This window comes from Podarcis liolepis (assembly GCF_965112155.1).
Source record: "Podarcis liolepis genome assembly, chromosome: 4".
Lineage (NCBI taxonomy): Eukaryota > Metazoa > Chordata > Lepidosauria > Squamata > Lacertidae > Podarcis > Podarcis liolepis.
In genome coordinates, this window is record NC_139558.1 from 33,390,638 (window position 1) to 33,404,835 (window position 14,198).

The window sequence follows — 14,198 nt, forward strand, 5'->3', positions numbered from 1 at the left end:
ATAAATCAGCAGGAATTTCATTACCTGGCATATAGGACACCATTACGAGTCCTTTCTGGACACATTCTCTAGCATGTTGCAGCTTCAATTGCAAGTGCTTTGTGCTTTGCTTACAACCTTCAAAAGTCAGCAAAGCCAAACATGCTTTGTTGTCCTGATAAACCTGGATTGGACACTTTACAGGAATTCTTATGTCTTTACACAATTGTAACAACCATTCACAATCCACAAGTGAATAAGATGGTGCATTCAGTTCAGCTTCACAAGAACTTAAGCTTACTGTTGTTTGCTTCTTGCACGACCATCAAATAGACCCTGGTTGTACATGGAATCTCTGGAATGCAAAACAGAGTCTTGTGACTCTAAGCACTGCACAGTGACATAAACAGAAACTAACAAGAACTGGAAGCAATCTCAAAAGTTACCCATAGCCCAACCCCCTCCCAATGCAGGCAATCTACTATTACAGACTTAACACAAATGCTGTATGTGAGACTTGGAAACTTCTATCGAATGCTGAAGTTCTTCCCTCTTATGTATCCACTGTTGGCTGTGCATTCAGTGGGTTTGAGAATTCGTGTGCATAAGAGCCATTGCAAAGGAGGAAGGATCTTTGCTTCGAGCAGCTCTGTGCACACAGATTGGTACATGTTCAAGTTCCCTTTCCGCACTTTCTAAACACACGACTGAGGGTGGATCTAAACACAGGGAAAAGAACACGCTATTAATAAATGAGAAATTAGATTGTTTTAACCAGTGCTTTTTTCTGGGGGGGACGCAGGGGTGTGCATACCCCTAAACATTTTGTGAATCTAAGTTTGGCCTAACTGAGGGGCAGTATTTTAATATGAGTAGGGAAATGAGAGTACCCCTAAACATTTTTTAAAGAAAAAAAGCACTGGTTTTAACAAAAGAAAAAAATCTCTATGGAAAACCGCATTTTAAAAATTTCCTGCTTTCTGGCGCCATCTGGTGTCGCATGTTTATAGCACATTCAAATCGCTGTTTCTTTACTAATGTAGCCGAGTCCTGAATGTAAGAACATTCTAATGGACCTGGATAATGTCCCATCTAGTCCAGCGTTCTGTTCCCACAGTGGCCAACCAGATGCCAATGGAAGGCCTGAACCCAATTGTGATTTTCAGCAATTAGCATTTAGTAGTATACTGCCTTGACAGTGGAGGTAGAGGATAGCCATTGTGGCTGGTTGCTGTTGAGAGGGCGGCACAGCTGCCCTCTGTGCCCCCCCCCATGCTGCCTTTTAACATGTGAAAGCTGAACACCCCTCAGGTTGCAACCAGTGGTGGGGCCGGAATTAGGAACACATTTTGTTATCCATTGGTCCATGTCACCCAGGACTGTCTGCTTAAGCTAACGTCAGTTTTCCAATAGTTTCCACAACCCCAAGGAAAGGGATCTTTCCCAGTTCCATTAGTCATGATCTGTAAATGGATCTGCCAGCAGTTGAGCTGCCTCATCTGTAGTCAGTGCATATGCTCTGCACTGAGCTTTGAAAACCAGTTTTTTAAAAAAGCTGTTTCCATTTATTTCGCATGCTGCAAAGCACAGCATGTAATCTGAATCGTGGATTGCTTTCTCTCTCCTGGTCTTTGTTTTAGGGACGGTAATACGAACCATCACTCCTTTTTACGCACTTGTTGATTTCAATTGTGGGCACACGGAGATCGTCCCCTTGAAGTTCATTATACCTGTGGGGGGTGCAATGCCTTGTCCATCCTTGCAGGTAGGCGATTTACCATTTCTGAAGTTCATGCATGTTCTCCTCTACATAGTGCTTTCTTAAAGGAATGCGCCCCCTTCCTTTTAGCTCATCCAAGTTGCACGGTCTTTTTTACTGGGTGCAAATGGGACCAGAGCAGGCGAACTTACCTGTCTGAGGTTGATATTGGGCTTTCTTATTGAAATATTCTCAGAGTCGAGTGTGGATTTCATGCTCTTCATTCAGCTTATAGTGGTGAGGAGGAATGGAAATTCCCCCAGAATATCTGCTTTATATACATTATTTACAAAATAGCCCAACGTGATTGGCTAATTCCAGGATTCACCTGTAGGCCAATCAGGTTGCGGATTCAGACTGCTGCCTTTTGAATCCTTTTCAACTCAGTACATAACACTTATCTAAGGATGCACGTGAATGGTGATGAACCCATGTGGTGGCCAGCCGTAAGGTGCAACTCTGGTGAATACAATTTGTGAAACACTTAAAAAACTTAAAAGAAAATGAGGTATAGGTGTCTGGGCATATGCAGGAATCCTGCCATCTCCCCACCAAAAGGAAGCATTTCCCTTTGATTCTCTGTATATAAAAGCAGGGTGCAGTTGCTCAGTGGAGTCAGAGTTACTTATTACTTAATCTATAATACTCTTTCATAACTACAGTCATACCTTGGTTTTCGAACAACTTAGTTCTGAACATTTTGGCTCCCAAGCCCTGCAAACCTGCAAGTGACTGTTCCAGTTTGCAAACTATTTTTGGAAGCCGAACGTCCGACAGGGCTTCCGTGGCCTCTGATTGGTTTCTGAAGCCGCGCTTTGGTTTCCGAACGTTTTGGAAGTTGAGCGGACTTCTGGGACGGATTCCATTTGACTCCCAAGGTATGACTGTATTTCTGTAAAGAAGGGACACAGTCATAGAGGGAAGGACATATTGCTAGGGCCGGCCCACCCGTTAGACATGGTGAGGCAGTCATCTCAGGTGGCAGGCAGACTGGGGACAGCTGCGAAGGGTGTACTTGTCGCCTGTGGCCACTGTGTAATAAACAGCAGAACTGCTGCTACTGGCAGCTGCCCCTCTCAGGCCTTTTTTCTTCCTCCCATTACCCTCAGTGTGCTGGTGCATCCCTGGACTGCCTCCAGTCGCCTCAGACGGCAGCAGTGAATGAGGCAGTGGTGGTGGTGGGAGACAGCAGTGGTGGCAGTGTGGGAGAGCGCCATTTTCTGTTTTGCCACTCAGGCAGCAAAAACGTCTTGGAGACCCAAAACAGTATGATACATGAGATTAGTGAGAGTACATTTCATTCAGCTGTTTGTTTTTAAATGTAAATGCCAGCTATGCGGTGGTATCATAATTTGTGGCACATGATGAATGCATGCTGACACATTTTTAAGGACATTTCTAAGTTGACAAGAATTCGCTTTGCCCTACTCCTTTGCTACACAAGGAATAGTATGGCCATAATATTTCACTTCCTGATTCGCAGGTGAGTAAAGTTTGGGTTTAAGCTACTTGGATGCTTTGGGGAGGAGAACTTTAGCTGCAGAAGAAAGGCATTGGTTGAGTTGTTTTTGGGTTTTTTAGTGGAAACTAAGCTCACAAGGTATACAGTTGTACCTTGGAAGTCAAATGGAATCCATTAAGAAAGACTGTTCAACTTCCAAAACGTTCGAAAACCAAATCACGGCTTCTGATTGGCTGCAGGAAGCTCCTGTATCCAATCAGAAGCCACAGAAGCCCTGTCGGACGTCAGGGTTCCGAAAGAACATTTGCAAACTGGAACGAACATTTGCGGTGTTCAGAAGCCAAAACGTCCAGGTTCCAGGGCATTCAAGATCCAAGGTATGACTGTACAGTTGTACCTCAGTTTTTTAACGTCTCAGAAGTCGAACATTTCGGTTTTCAAATGCCGAAAACCCGGAAGTAAATGCTTCCATTTTCGAATGCGCCTTGGAAGTTGAACGGCTTCCTCTGAGTGTTTCTCAATTTCCTCAATTAAATTCCTTTGTGCCTCTGTTTTCAAACGTTTTGGAAATTGAATGGTCTTCCGGAATGCATTACGTTCGAAAACTGAGGTACCACTGTAATTGCATTCTTGTCTCTTAATGGTTAAGAAGATAGGACCTTTGGACCATTATAATTTAAAACTGATGTACTCAACCTAACTCTTCTTCTGGTTCTACAGGTTGGAGACTATGTATTTGTAAGAGTTAGGAAACAATTGGGAGACGAGTATTATGTACCTGGTACTGTCATAGCAACCCCACTAAAATCTGATTTAGATGATAAAGTCTACACCATTTTGAAATACAACAACAAAAAGGTAAGACTGCAGGCGGACAGACCTTGAAAACTGCAGTGCTTTTTATTCTTGACACTAATAGCGTCTTTTCCTTTGGTGGAACCATAGAGCTTGGCTTGCACGCTTTCTTCCTGTCGACTCTAGCTGACAGGAAAAATGAGCAATTAACATAAGAAATATATCTGATTAATAAGGACTCTCTTCATTCAGTTCCGCTTTATTTTAATGTCGTTCTTGCTGCTCTGAAACTTCATACTTACATCCTTAAAACAACCTATTAATCAACTCTTCTCTTGGCACCAATAACTGTTTTTCCATATGTTCTGCTGTGTTTCAAATTATTCTAGTAAGTTATCCTTTTATCCATTGTGTCTAATTTATTTCTCCCCTTTTTAAAAATAAATAAATAAACCATTGCATTTTGGAAACTTGACTCTTTTTACTTCCATGTACAAGTTTCTTCATCTGAATGGTTGGTATGACAAGATAAAAGCCACTGAGTTTAAAATGTGGTGATTTTGTTGCTGCAGGCATTCTGTGTACGAAATGGGCTTATTAAAATCAGCCATAGAAGGTATTCCTGTTCCTGCTGCTACATAAATATGACCCGAATGATGGATTATCTTGTGTGAGTATACTTGAATCCCATTTTCCCCTCCATTTCATAAATATGTATAGATGTACACGTTTGTGTGAGATGAGGTAAATATCAAGCAATGCTACCGATACAAATCCTGGAATGATGACAGTAATAATGTTGATTCTGCAAAGCAAGAACAGCAGTCCCAGCCAAAATACCCCAGAGATATTAAATGACCTAGAGACAGATGGGCTGTGCGGTAGGAAGGGGTGTAGAGAGATAATAGGGCAACACCATTGTAACAAGAACTGGTGTGTGTGTGTGTGTTGATGTATGAATGGAGATGTAAAAAAGTATAAGTGGTTTAGAATTATTTATTACATTTCTATGCCTCTCTTTGCCCAAGGATCACGGGGCGGTTTACAGTATAAAAACACAAAAATACATACCATAATAACAAACAAATAAAGTGGTACCTCGGGTTACATACGCTTCAGGTTACGTACGCTTCAAGTTACAGACTCCGCTAACCCAGAAACAGTACCTCAGGTTAAGAACTTTGCTTCAGGATGAGAACAGAAATTGTGCTCCGACGGCGCAGCGGGAGGCCCCATTAGCTAAAGTGGTGCTTCAGGTTAAGAACAGTTTCAGGTTAAGAACGGACCTCTGGAACGAATTAAGTACTTAACCCGAGGTACCACTGTACAGCTAAAAGGTCATAGATTGTGTAATTAGCCAAAGCCTGGGTGAAGAGGCAAGTTTTTGCCTGCCGCCTAAAGGTAAGTAATGAAGGGGCCAGGTCAGCCTCCCTGGGGAGAGCATTCCACAAACGGAGCCACTGCAGAAAAGGCCCATTCTCGTGTTGCCGCCCTCTGGACTTCTTGTGGAGGGAGCACACAAAGAAGGGACTCAGATGATGATTGTGGGGTCCGGGTTAGTTCACATGGGGAGAGGTATTCTTCGAGCTATTGCGGTCCTGTGCCATTTAAAGCTTCAAAGGTCAAAACCAGTGCTTTGAATTGGGCCTGGAAACTAACTGAAAGTCAGTGTAGTTGGGGAAGGGCTGGTGTTATATGCTCAAGCAGTCTTGCCCCAGTGAGCCACCTGGCCACTGAATTCGGCACCAGCTAAAGTTTCTGAAACATCTTCAGACGCAGCTGCACATATAGCGCATTGCAGTAATCTAACCTAGAGGTTACCAGATCATAGAGAGTCTGCACAAACCGAGCACAGTCATACCTCGGGATGAATACGCTTCAGCTTAAATATTTTCGGGTTGTTCTCCGCGGCGACCTAGAAGTAACGGAGCCCATTACTTCCGGGTTTCGCCGCTCACGCATGCGCAGATGCTCAAAATGACGTCACGCGCATGCGTGGAGGCGCGAAACACGACAGGCAGATGCGTCTTATATTCGCTTCAGGATGCTAACGGGGCTGCGGAATGGATCCCGTTCGCATCCAGAGGTAACCACTGTATGTGAAGAATGGGAAATGGGTACAGGGGTGGATCAGATAATGCCTGGGAACTTTCACAAGTTTCTGCTTGTCATCTCAGTTGGAGAAAAAACACACACCGGTTGCTGAAATCCTGTCTGCCTGCATTTAGCTAATCTGCTGCTTTGAATTAATCTAGACCAAACATAAAAGTTGTGAAGCATTTCCATAGAGCGGCTGAAGAGGCAGAGACTAAATGCATCTCTGCTGGAGGCGAATGGAAGAAGAAGGACAACAGAAAAGGAAGATCAAAGAGCAGGAAGGATCTCTGCAAAGCATGGCCCTCTGATGAGCAGCTGGCTGCCCCCAGAAGGACAGTGAAAATAAGAGAAAGTAGTTTGTCGCCACCCTCTCATATCAAAGATGGATGTGCAGGTACAACAAGTGAACTAGAGCAGGAGTCCAGTGATGTTGTGAAGTCAGATATATCCAAAATGGAAAGCTTGCATTAGGTCTATTTACTCCATATTTACTATAACTTTGCCTAGCGATTAGGATTCTGTACTTTGGTTGTTTCACAGCCCAAGGGTTGTTTTTAATCCTTGCTTTCTGTATCACGTTCCTAATCGAGATCTTCTCAGTTAGCCTAACAAGAGACACTTGTCCCTGATCTTCCAGCATATTGTAGGAATGATACTTTCTCCAGGGATACAGTGCTTTGGAGTTTGGGTTTCCATTCCTTGGCAAATACCCAAGTGACTACTACCTCCCTTGATATGCCATATTGGTCTCCAGGAAAACTGCCACCATTTTGTTCTGTTGAGCCACGTTAAGAACTTCCTTGTTCTCTCTTTAAAAAAACCAAACCAAAAACATTTTTATTGAAGGTTTTCAACATATTGTGCACAAAAATCCCAACACATTTATAACAAGATAATAAAAAGCAACATATCTAGTAATAATAATAATAATGGTGATTAAAAAGAAAATATAAAATTGAATACTCATTATCCTTAACAAACACAATTGTATAAAAAAGAGAAAGAAGAAAAGAACAGAGAAGAAATAACTGAAAAAACCCATTCTAGTAATCCAAATTAATATTTCTCCAGTTTCTATGTAAAATTTCTTATAAAGCCATTTTAACCGGTTCTAGCAATTTGTTGTTCTCAATGAATTGCCTTTAAAACATTTTTTTAACTCAGTAAAAAGCAATATGTTGCACAACTCCCCAAGTCCGGGAAGGTTCGTGTCTCAGAAGATAGGCATTTGTATCCCTCCTCCTTTGTGCTTTTATTATGTTGCTGTAATGTGGTGTTACTATAGACTCACCCCCCTATGTCTGATTCATACATGCACATTAATGGCACAGTGGGTTGCGTCTAGTGCTACTGCTTCTCAGAGAAGACCCATTCAAATTGATAGACACAACTAACTTAAATCCACTAATTTCAGTGGGTCTACTCTTGAGTAGAATTTCGTGGGATGCAACCCAGTGTCCCATTGTGCAGCTTGCAACTGAGCATGGGGAAAAGCCCAATAAATTATCTGATGTTTGAAAAGTCTGAAGCAATGATGCGATGAAGAATGAGAGTTTTGGCAGATGTTTGATCTTTGTCGGCTCTTTTACACATGCTAGTCATCAAGGGATGAACCTGGAATGTGTATTTCTGTCCCCTTTCTGAGAATGTCCTTCAGATATCAATGTGAATGTACTGACCCATATGCAAATTCGGTATATATATATTGTATGTTGAATATCTCTTGCAAATCACAGTTTACTATCAATACAGTACAAGATAGATAGATAGATAAATTTATTGTCATTGTCCGTATATACACAGTATACACAACAACGAAAATCAAACACCCACCCAAAGACCGGGTTCACATATACATTTGCACATATCTCCGAACTCTCATCCTATTTAGACGTAATCTATAAAACATAACATAATCCAGAATATAGCATGACCTATTAAAAACATAACATAACCTAAAACCTATCTCATTCCTTCCACTCCCTACTTACTAAACCTTGCAACTGGCCCTGAGATCATTGTTTAGTGCAATCAGAGCTCTTGGATAGAAACTATTCAGAAGGCGTGTGGTTCGTGTTTTCATTGTCCTATATCTTCTGCCCGAAGGCAATAGTTCAAAGAAGTTGTGAGCAGGGTGGGTGGGATCTCTCAGAATATTATGTGACTTCTTCAAGATGCGAGACGTGAAGATCTCATCCAGGGTTGGTAGTCGGAGCCCAATAACGTTCTGGGCAATTTTAATTGTTCGCTGTAAAGCTTTTTTATCCGTTTCAGAGCTGCTCCCATACCACGATAATATACTATAGGTTAGGACACTCTCGATGGTACTATGATAATAGGACAGGAGTAGGTGCTGGGATAGATTCAGTCCCCTGAGCATTCTCAGGAAATACAACCTCCCCTGCACCTTCCTCACAACCATATTAATATTTGCAGTCCATGAGAGGTCCTCCGAGATATAAACGCCCAGGTATTTAAAACTACCAACCCTCTCCACTTCCTCGCCATTTATGTGCAATGGTAACAATACACTTTTCTTTCTCCTAAAGTCAATTATGAGTTCTTTGGTTTTTTTGGTGTTAAGCATAAGATTATTTTCTTTACACCATTGAATTAACCCCTGTACTTCTTTCCTATAAGCAGTCTCATCGTTCTCACTGATGAGCCCCACCACTGTTGTATCATCCGCAAATTTGATGATTGTGTTGGACTTATACAGTGGGGTGCAATCAAATGTGTACAGAGAATAGAGAAAGGGACTTAGCACGCATCCCTGAGGGGCTCCTGTGCTTAATACTAGAGTAGAAGAATAGTAAGGTCCCATTCTCACTGTCTGTGGCCTATCAGTCAGGAAATTCCTTACCCACAGACAGATCTTCTGATGTATACCCAAGTTGGTCATTTTAAGAAATAACCTGTCTGGCAGAATTGTATTGAAGGCAGAACTGTAGTCCACAAACAACAGCCTTGCGTAGGTTCCCTGTCGTTCTAGATGACTCAATACAGTATGGACGGCGATGGAAATAGCATCATCAGTAGATCTGTTTCTTCTGTATGCAAACTGGAACGGGTCTAAAGTGGATGGAAGACTAGCCTTAATGTAATCTAGCACCAATCTCTCAAAACATTTCATAACAACAGATGTTAAGGCTATTGGTCTATAATCATTGAGAGATACCACCACTGACTGCTTGGGGACTGGCACTATAATCGATGTCTTCAGGCAGGTAGGGACATAACCCTGCAACAGGGATAGGTTGAAAATGTCCGTAAATACGCCGGCTAATTCTGCAGCACAGTCCCTAATAGCCCGTCCCATGATTCCATCCGGTCCAGCTGCCTTCCTGATGTTAATGCTCCGAAAGGCACGTTGTACGTCACAGGTCTGTAATAAAAGTGGTTGTCTATCAGTAGTAGTTTCTGATAATGTGCTGGTGGCCAATGCTGTAGTGACGGTAGTTCCAGTTCCCTCCTCAAAGCGGCTAAAAAATTGATTCAGTTGATCAGCCAGGTGCGCACTGCTGCTAGCCAATTCATTTTTAGTATTTTGCCCTGTAATTTGTCTCAAGCCAAGTACAATTTACATATGAAGGCTCCAATCCCACACATGCTTACCTGGGAGTAAGTCATGTGAAACTAGTGGGGCTTACTTTTGAGTAGACATTTGTAGGCTTGCAATGTAAATCCCTTATACGTTGTTTCCCAAACTTGTCTCCAGCTGTTTTTGGACTACAATTCCCATCATTCCTGATCCTGCTAGTTAGCAATGATGGGTATTGTAGTGCAAAAAACAGCAAGTTTGGGAAACATTGCCTTATAATAGGTTCTCTGATAATGCGTCCTATGGTAGCAGACTCTTTTCAACTCCCTCAATACTTTGGAAACGAAACAAGAAAAAGAAAAGTGAACGCATGATGTCTCCTGGTTTTGTTTGATCAATGTGCTAAATAATCTGCATTGCTGGATGACAAAGCGACTATGCCTTCGTATTATCCGAAGCTGATCTCCCACATTCATGCAGTGGCTCAGGTTGCACATAATGCTAAGCCACACTATGGCTTAGCACAAACATGCAGGATCATGGAGAGGAGAGCGTGGCTGATTTCCTTCTGCTGTGAGCGAAGTCGTGGTAGCATGTCGTCTGAATCCACAGGACAGCAACAGGACTGAATGAGAAGCAAAGTGGCCTCAGCCTCCTCTCTCAGAACACACACGCTAAGCCATAATTTGGTTTAGCATTATGTATGACGATCATCAAATAATTGATAGTGCCTACACAGTCTTCATTTCTTTAGTAGCAAGCCAGAGTTTCCATGCTGAATGGTGATGGTGCCTTTCTTAAAGATAAGCACTGACTGCTAGTTTTGAATTTTCTGTGAAAGTGTTGAATGAAATAGAATTTTAAATCCTAAGTCCACAGACCAAATGGACTCTTATCTAAAGTAGACCTTGATTAAATGTGTGCAGCTTCCATTTATTTGAATAAGCACTCATCTCCTGTCTAGGAAATAATGTCTAGCACGGTTATTGTTAGAATTGTCTCCTTATATTGTATTGTCCACCTTGTTTCAGGATAGTTTAGACCTCTTCCATACTTAAATCTTTGTTAGCATAAATCACTGTTACCTTCATTAGTGTATGGTGTATGTTGTAAATCTTAAAACGTGACTTTAATAAAACATGATTTCCTTGTGCATCCATTGGCATGGTTACTTTCTAACAGATTTTATGTGCAGCTGTTTTTATGGATTTCATTTTTTTCAGATTCCAGATACCTTTCCTTTCCTCCAGTTTTCCTTTAAAAAGCACACATAAGATCTGTTTTTCAAAGTCTGGTTTGCCAAACTCATGTTGCCCTCTGACCACAGGGGAAAGATCCTGCCTTCTGCAGAAACATGGTTATTTCCATAAGGTGGTTGCAGAGGAAAATCTCTTGCGATGAAATGAAAATGGTTGAATTAAGGCAGCAAATGTCGTGACCTCCAAATGTTGATCCACTTCAATTCGGAGAAGCTGTATTTTGGGGGAAGCTGGCGGTTTTAAATGGCGCTCACATTTTCTTCACAAGCTTTTCCAACAGAAAAAGGATATTTTGACTAAAATCCAACTTTCCAAATTTATTTTATTAAAATAAACAAGCAGATACATTGGGGGGAAACACGAGAGCAACAGAACTCATCACCAGCAATAAAGCAAAACGTAAAAAGTAGCCCCTATTTAAACCAATGGTGTTTACGTGAGTCATTTTTAAAATTCACATTGCAACTATTCACATGACTACAAATGAGAATGAAGCTCCACACATGCACACCTTTGCTTGCGTGACGAAGCTCCGTACTCCATCAGTCTCTTACGGCAGGTCAGCCAGCTTTGCAGCCATTAATGTCTCCTTCCCTCATATCTATTCCTTCTGTACAGTCCAGGTGTCTTTTATGTTTTCCTGTGCCGTTTGTAATGAGTTCTGTTGCTCTTACATCTCCTCTAACAGGCTGGGGGGGGGGGAGGAATTGATTTGTTTAATCTCACCGATTTTCGCCTTTTCTTCCACCCTTCCCCCCCCCCCTGCCAGCACCTACTTATCGTGGCTTACCACGTCCTCATTCTTCACGAGGTAGAAAGCCGTGGCTGCCTTCAAATGCTTCAGAGTTTAGGATAACTAAGGCCCTCCGGAGCTCTGGTTCTCCTTTGCGCCAGCAGAGCACCCCTCAACTTGTTAGGACGGCTGCCACCAGTAGCAGCAGCGAGACCAGCATTTCGAGCATCGAGAAGGTGGAAGAGCTGGCAAGACGGCTTCAGCAGTACCACATCACGCAAAGGAAAAACAGCCTTGCCATTTAGTTGTAAATAAAGACTGCAAGTTGCGAACAGGGGAGCAGGGAGGGGAAGGGTCTGGTTGCCAAGTTATGAAACCGTATTATATCAACCCCAAATAAACCATTTAATTTGATATTAAACTTTTTTAATATTAAAATTGTGCAGCACCACAAGATCTTTGTAAGGAGATCTTTGAAAATCTGGCTGTGCGGTTAAAAAACGACGAGGAGGCAGACGAAAGGAACCACCTTGGCACGTGCCTAAACTTGGTACGGAGAACAGGTGCCCTGTTGTCTGCCTGGATAGGACAGTTGGCTAGAGTATGGTGCTGATCATCCCACGGTTGCAGGTTTGATCCCTGTTTGGGGCAGCTTTGCAGGGGTTGGGCTAGATGATCCTCAGGGTCCCTTCCAACTCTATGATTCTATGAATATGATGTGCAGTTGTAGATAGGATGCACTTTATGGGTGATTCCAGGTGCATGTCAGTGTCATGTCAGAGCCTGGATTCTGATGAACCATCCCATGGTGGTGTTTGTCTTGTGTATCCTCCTTCCCTGAAGGAATCTGAAGTCAGGGTGGTGGTGCAGAGAGAATGCATGAAGAAAGGAATAAGGAAGGATCAAAATCGCCTTTTCAGTGCCCTATTTGTACAGTTATGCGGATGACTTCTGCTTGAGGTGGCCCCTGCTAACAGGGACCGTCATCGGGCTAGCACAGGTAGACATCCTTTAGGTTTCTAGATGTATGATGGAAGAGTTGTGGTTGTTGTAAAGGACAGGTTCTTAATCTTAGAATAATGGAGTATTAATATCCCCCCCTCCCCAGTCTCTTCAGAATTATGATTCTGCTAGTTGCCCCATTCTTCTTAAAAGACTGGGAAGATATTGGAACTAGGTCATTACATCCTTGAAGAATGTGACACTTCCTCTGTTGCTTAAGTTTGAAACACCTGTTCGTTTATACTGACATTTATATTCCCCCTTTCCTCCAAGGACCTTAAGGTGGTGTACACAGTTCTTCACCCCTCTCATTTTTATTTAACAACTCTGTGAGAAAGGTTAGGTTGAGAGACTGTGACTGACTCCAGGTCACCCAGTGAGATTTATGGCTGTGTGGGAATTTGATCCCTGGTCTCCCAGGTTACCTACTCTAGCACTCTAACCACTGCACTGGTTCTGTTGCATATCTTGTCCATTCAGAATTACATTCAGCAATTACTTTGAAGTGAGAATCTGCCCCTTGTGGGTGATACTGATCTCCAGTCAGCACAACCTAACTACAGCAAGATCATGTGTATTTCCTAAAACACCAGCATGCCAGTTATATCAGGGCAGGATTGGGGAGAGTCCCAATGATATTTTCATAGATCATCTGGGGTAGGTAAAGGTAAAGGACCCCTGGAAGGTTAAGTCCAGTCAAAGGCGACTATGGGGTTGCGGCGCTCATCTCGCTTTCAGGCCGAGGGAGCCGGTGCTTGTCCACAGACAGCTTTCCAGGTCATGTGGCCAGCATGACTAAACTGCTTCTGGCGCAACAGGACACTGTGACGGAAACCAGAGTGCACAGAAACACTGTTTACCTTCCTGCCGCAGCGGTACCTATTTATCTCCTTGCATTGGCATGCTTTTGAACTGCTAGGTTGGTAGGAGCTGGGACAGAGCAACGGGAGCTCACACCGTCGCAGGAATTGAACTGCCAACCTTCAAATTGGCAAGCCCAAGAGGCTCAGTAGTTTAGACCACAGCTCCACCCGCGTCCCTGTCATCTGGGGTACCAGAATCTATTGAGGAAATTAATAAATGGCAGCATTTAGATAATATTTGGGATATGATGAAAAAATACAAATGGCAGAACTGTGCCAGAGAAGAAATTCCTAGGTTAGCTTATGCAAACCAGCCTGGCTGGGATAGCCTGAGTGCAGAGCTGTTGAGAAACAATGGGGAACCAAGGTACTAGGACACTGAAGGCCATTGGCAATACAAAAAAGCTATCCTTCCTCCCCGCCCCCTCCAAGAAGTGGACAAAGAAAAGAGATATGGAAGGGGGCGATTGAGGGGGACATTGTGTCGCAGGAAAATGTGTCTCTTTTGAAAGCTTTAAGGTGTTCTGGGAACAAGAAGGAGGTAGTAGGCAGAACCATCTTGACTCCAACTGGAGGAGGCTGCAGCAAGAGAGTGAGAGCCATGATTGCGGCTTTGAACCTGCTAAAGCTCTGCCAGGGACGGTGAGAGACACCGTTAGGGTATAATGTCCTGCACCGTCTCCATTGAAGACTTTAGGTGTAAAGTAA

General features: G+C 42.9%; 2 protein-coding genes across 2 annotated transcripts in view; one reads left to right on the forward strand and one right to left on the reverse strand.

Annotated features, from left to right (window-relative positions):
• Nucleotides 1–5,481, reverse strand: part of TMEM131 (transmembrane protein 131) — a 152,981-nt gene extending 147,500 nt beyond the window's left edge. Inside the window, exon 1 of the mRNA XM_083501627.1 lies at nt 5,475–5,481. The gene's annotated coding sequence lies outside the window, so the exon portion shown is untranslated. The remainder of the gene's footprint in view (nt 1–5,474) is intronic.
• Nucleotides 1–12,046, forward strand: part of VWA3B (von Willebrand factor A domain containing 3B) — a 67,112-nt gene extending 55,066 nt beyond the window's left edge. Inside the window, 6 exon segments of the mRNA XM_083501629.1 lie at nt 1,522–1,577; nt 1,579–1,744; nt 3,921–4,058; nt 4,568–4,665; nt 6,251–6,486; nt 11,662–12,046. Of these exon segments, the coding sequence (XP_083357755.1) occupies nt 1,522–1,577; nt 1,579–1,744; nt 3,921–4,058; nt 4,568–4,665; nt 6,251–6,486; nt 11,662–11,930 (963 nt within the window). The 3' untranslated portion in view covers nt 11,931–12,046.
• The last annotated feature ends 2,152 nt before the right edge of the window (nt 12,047–14,198 follow it).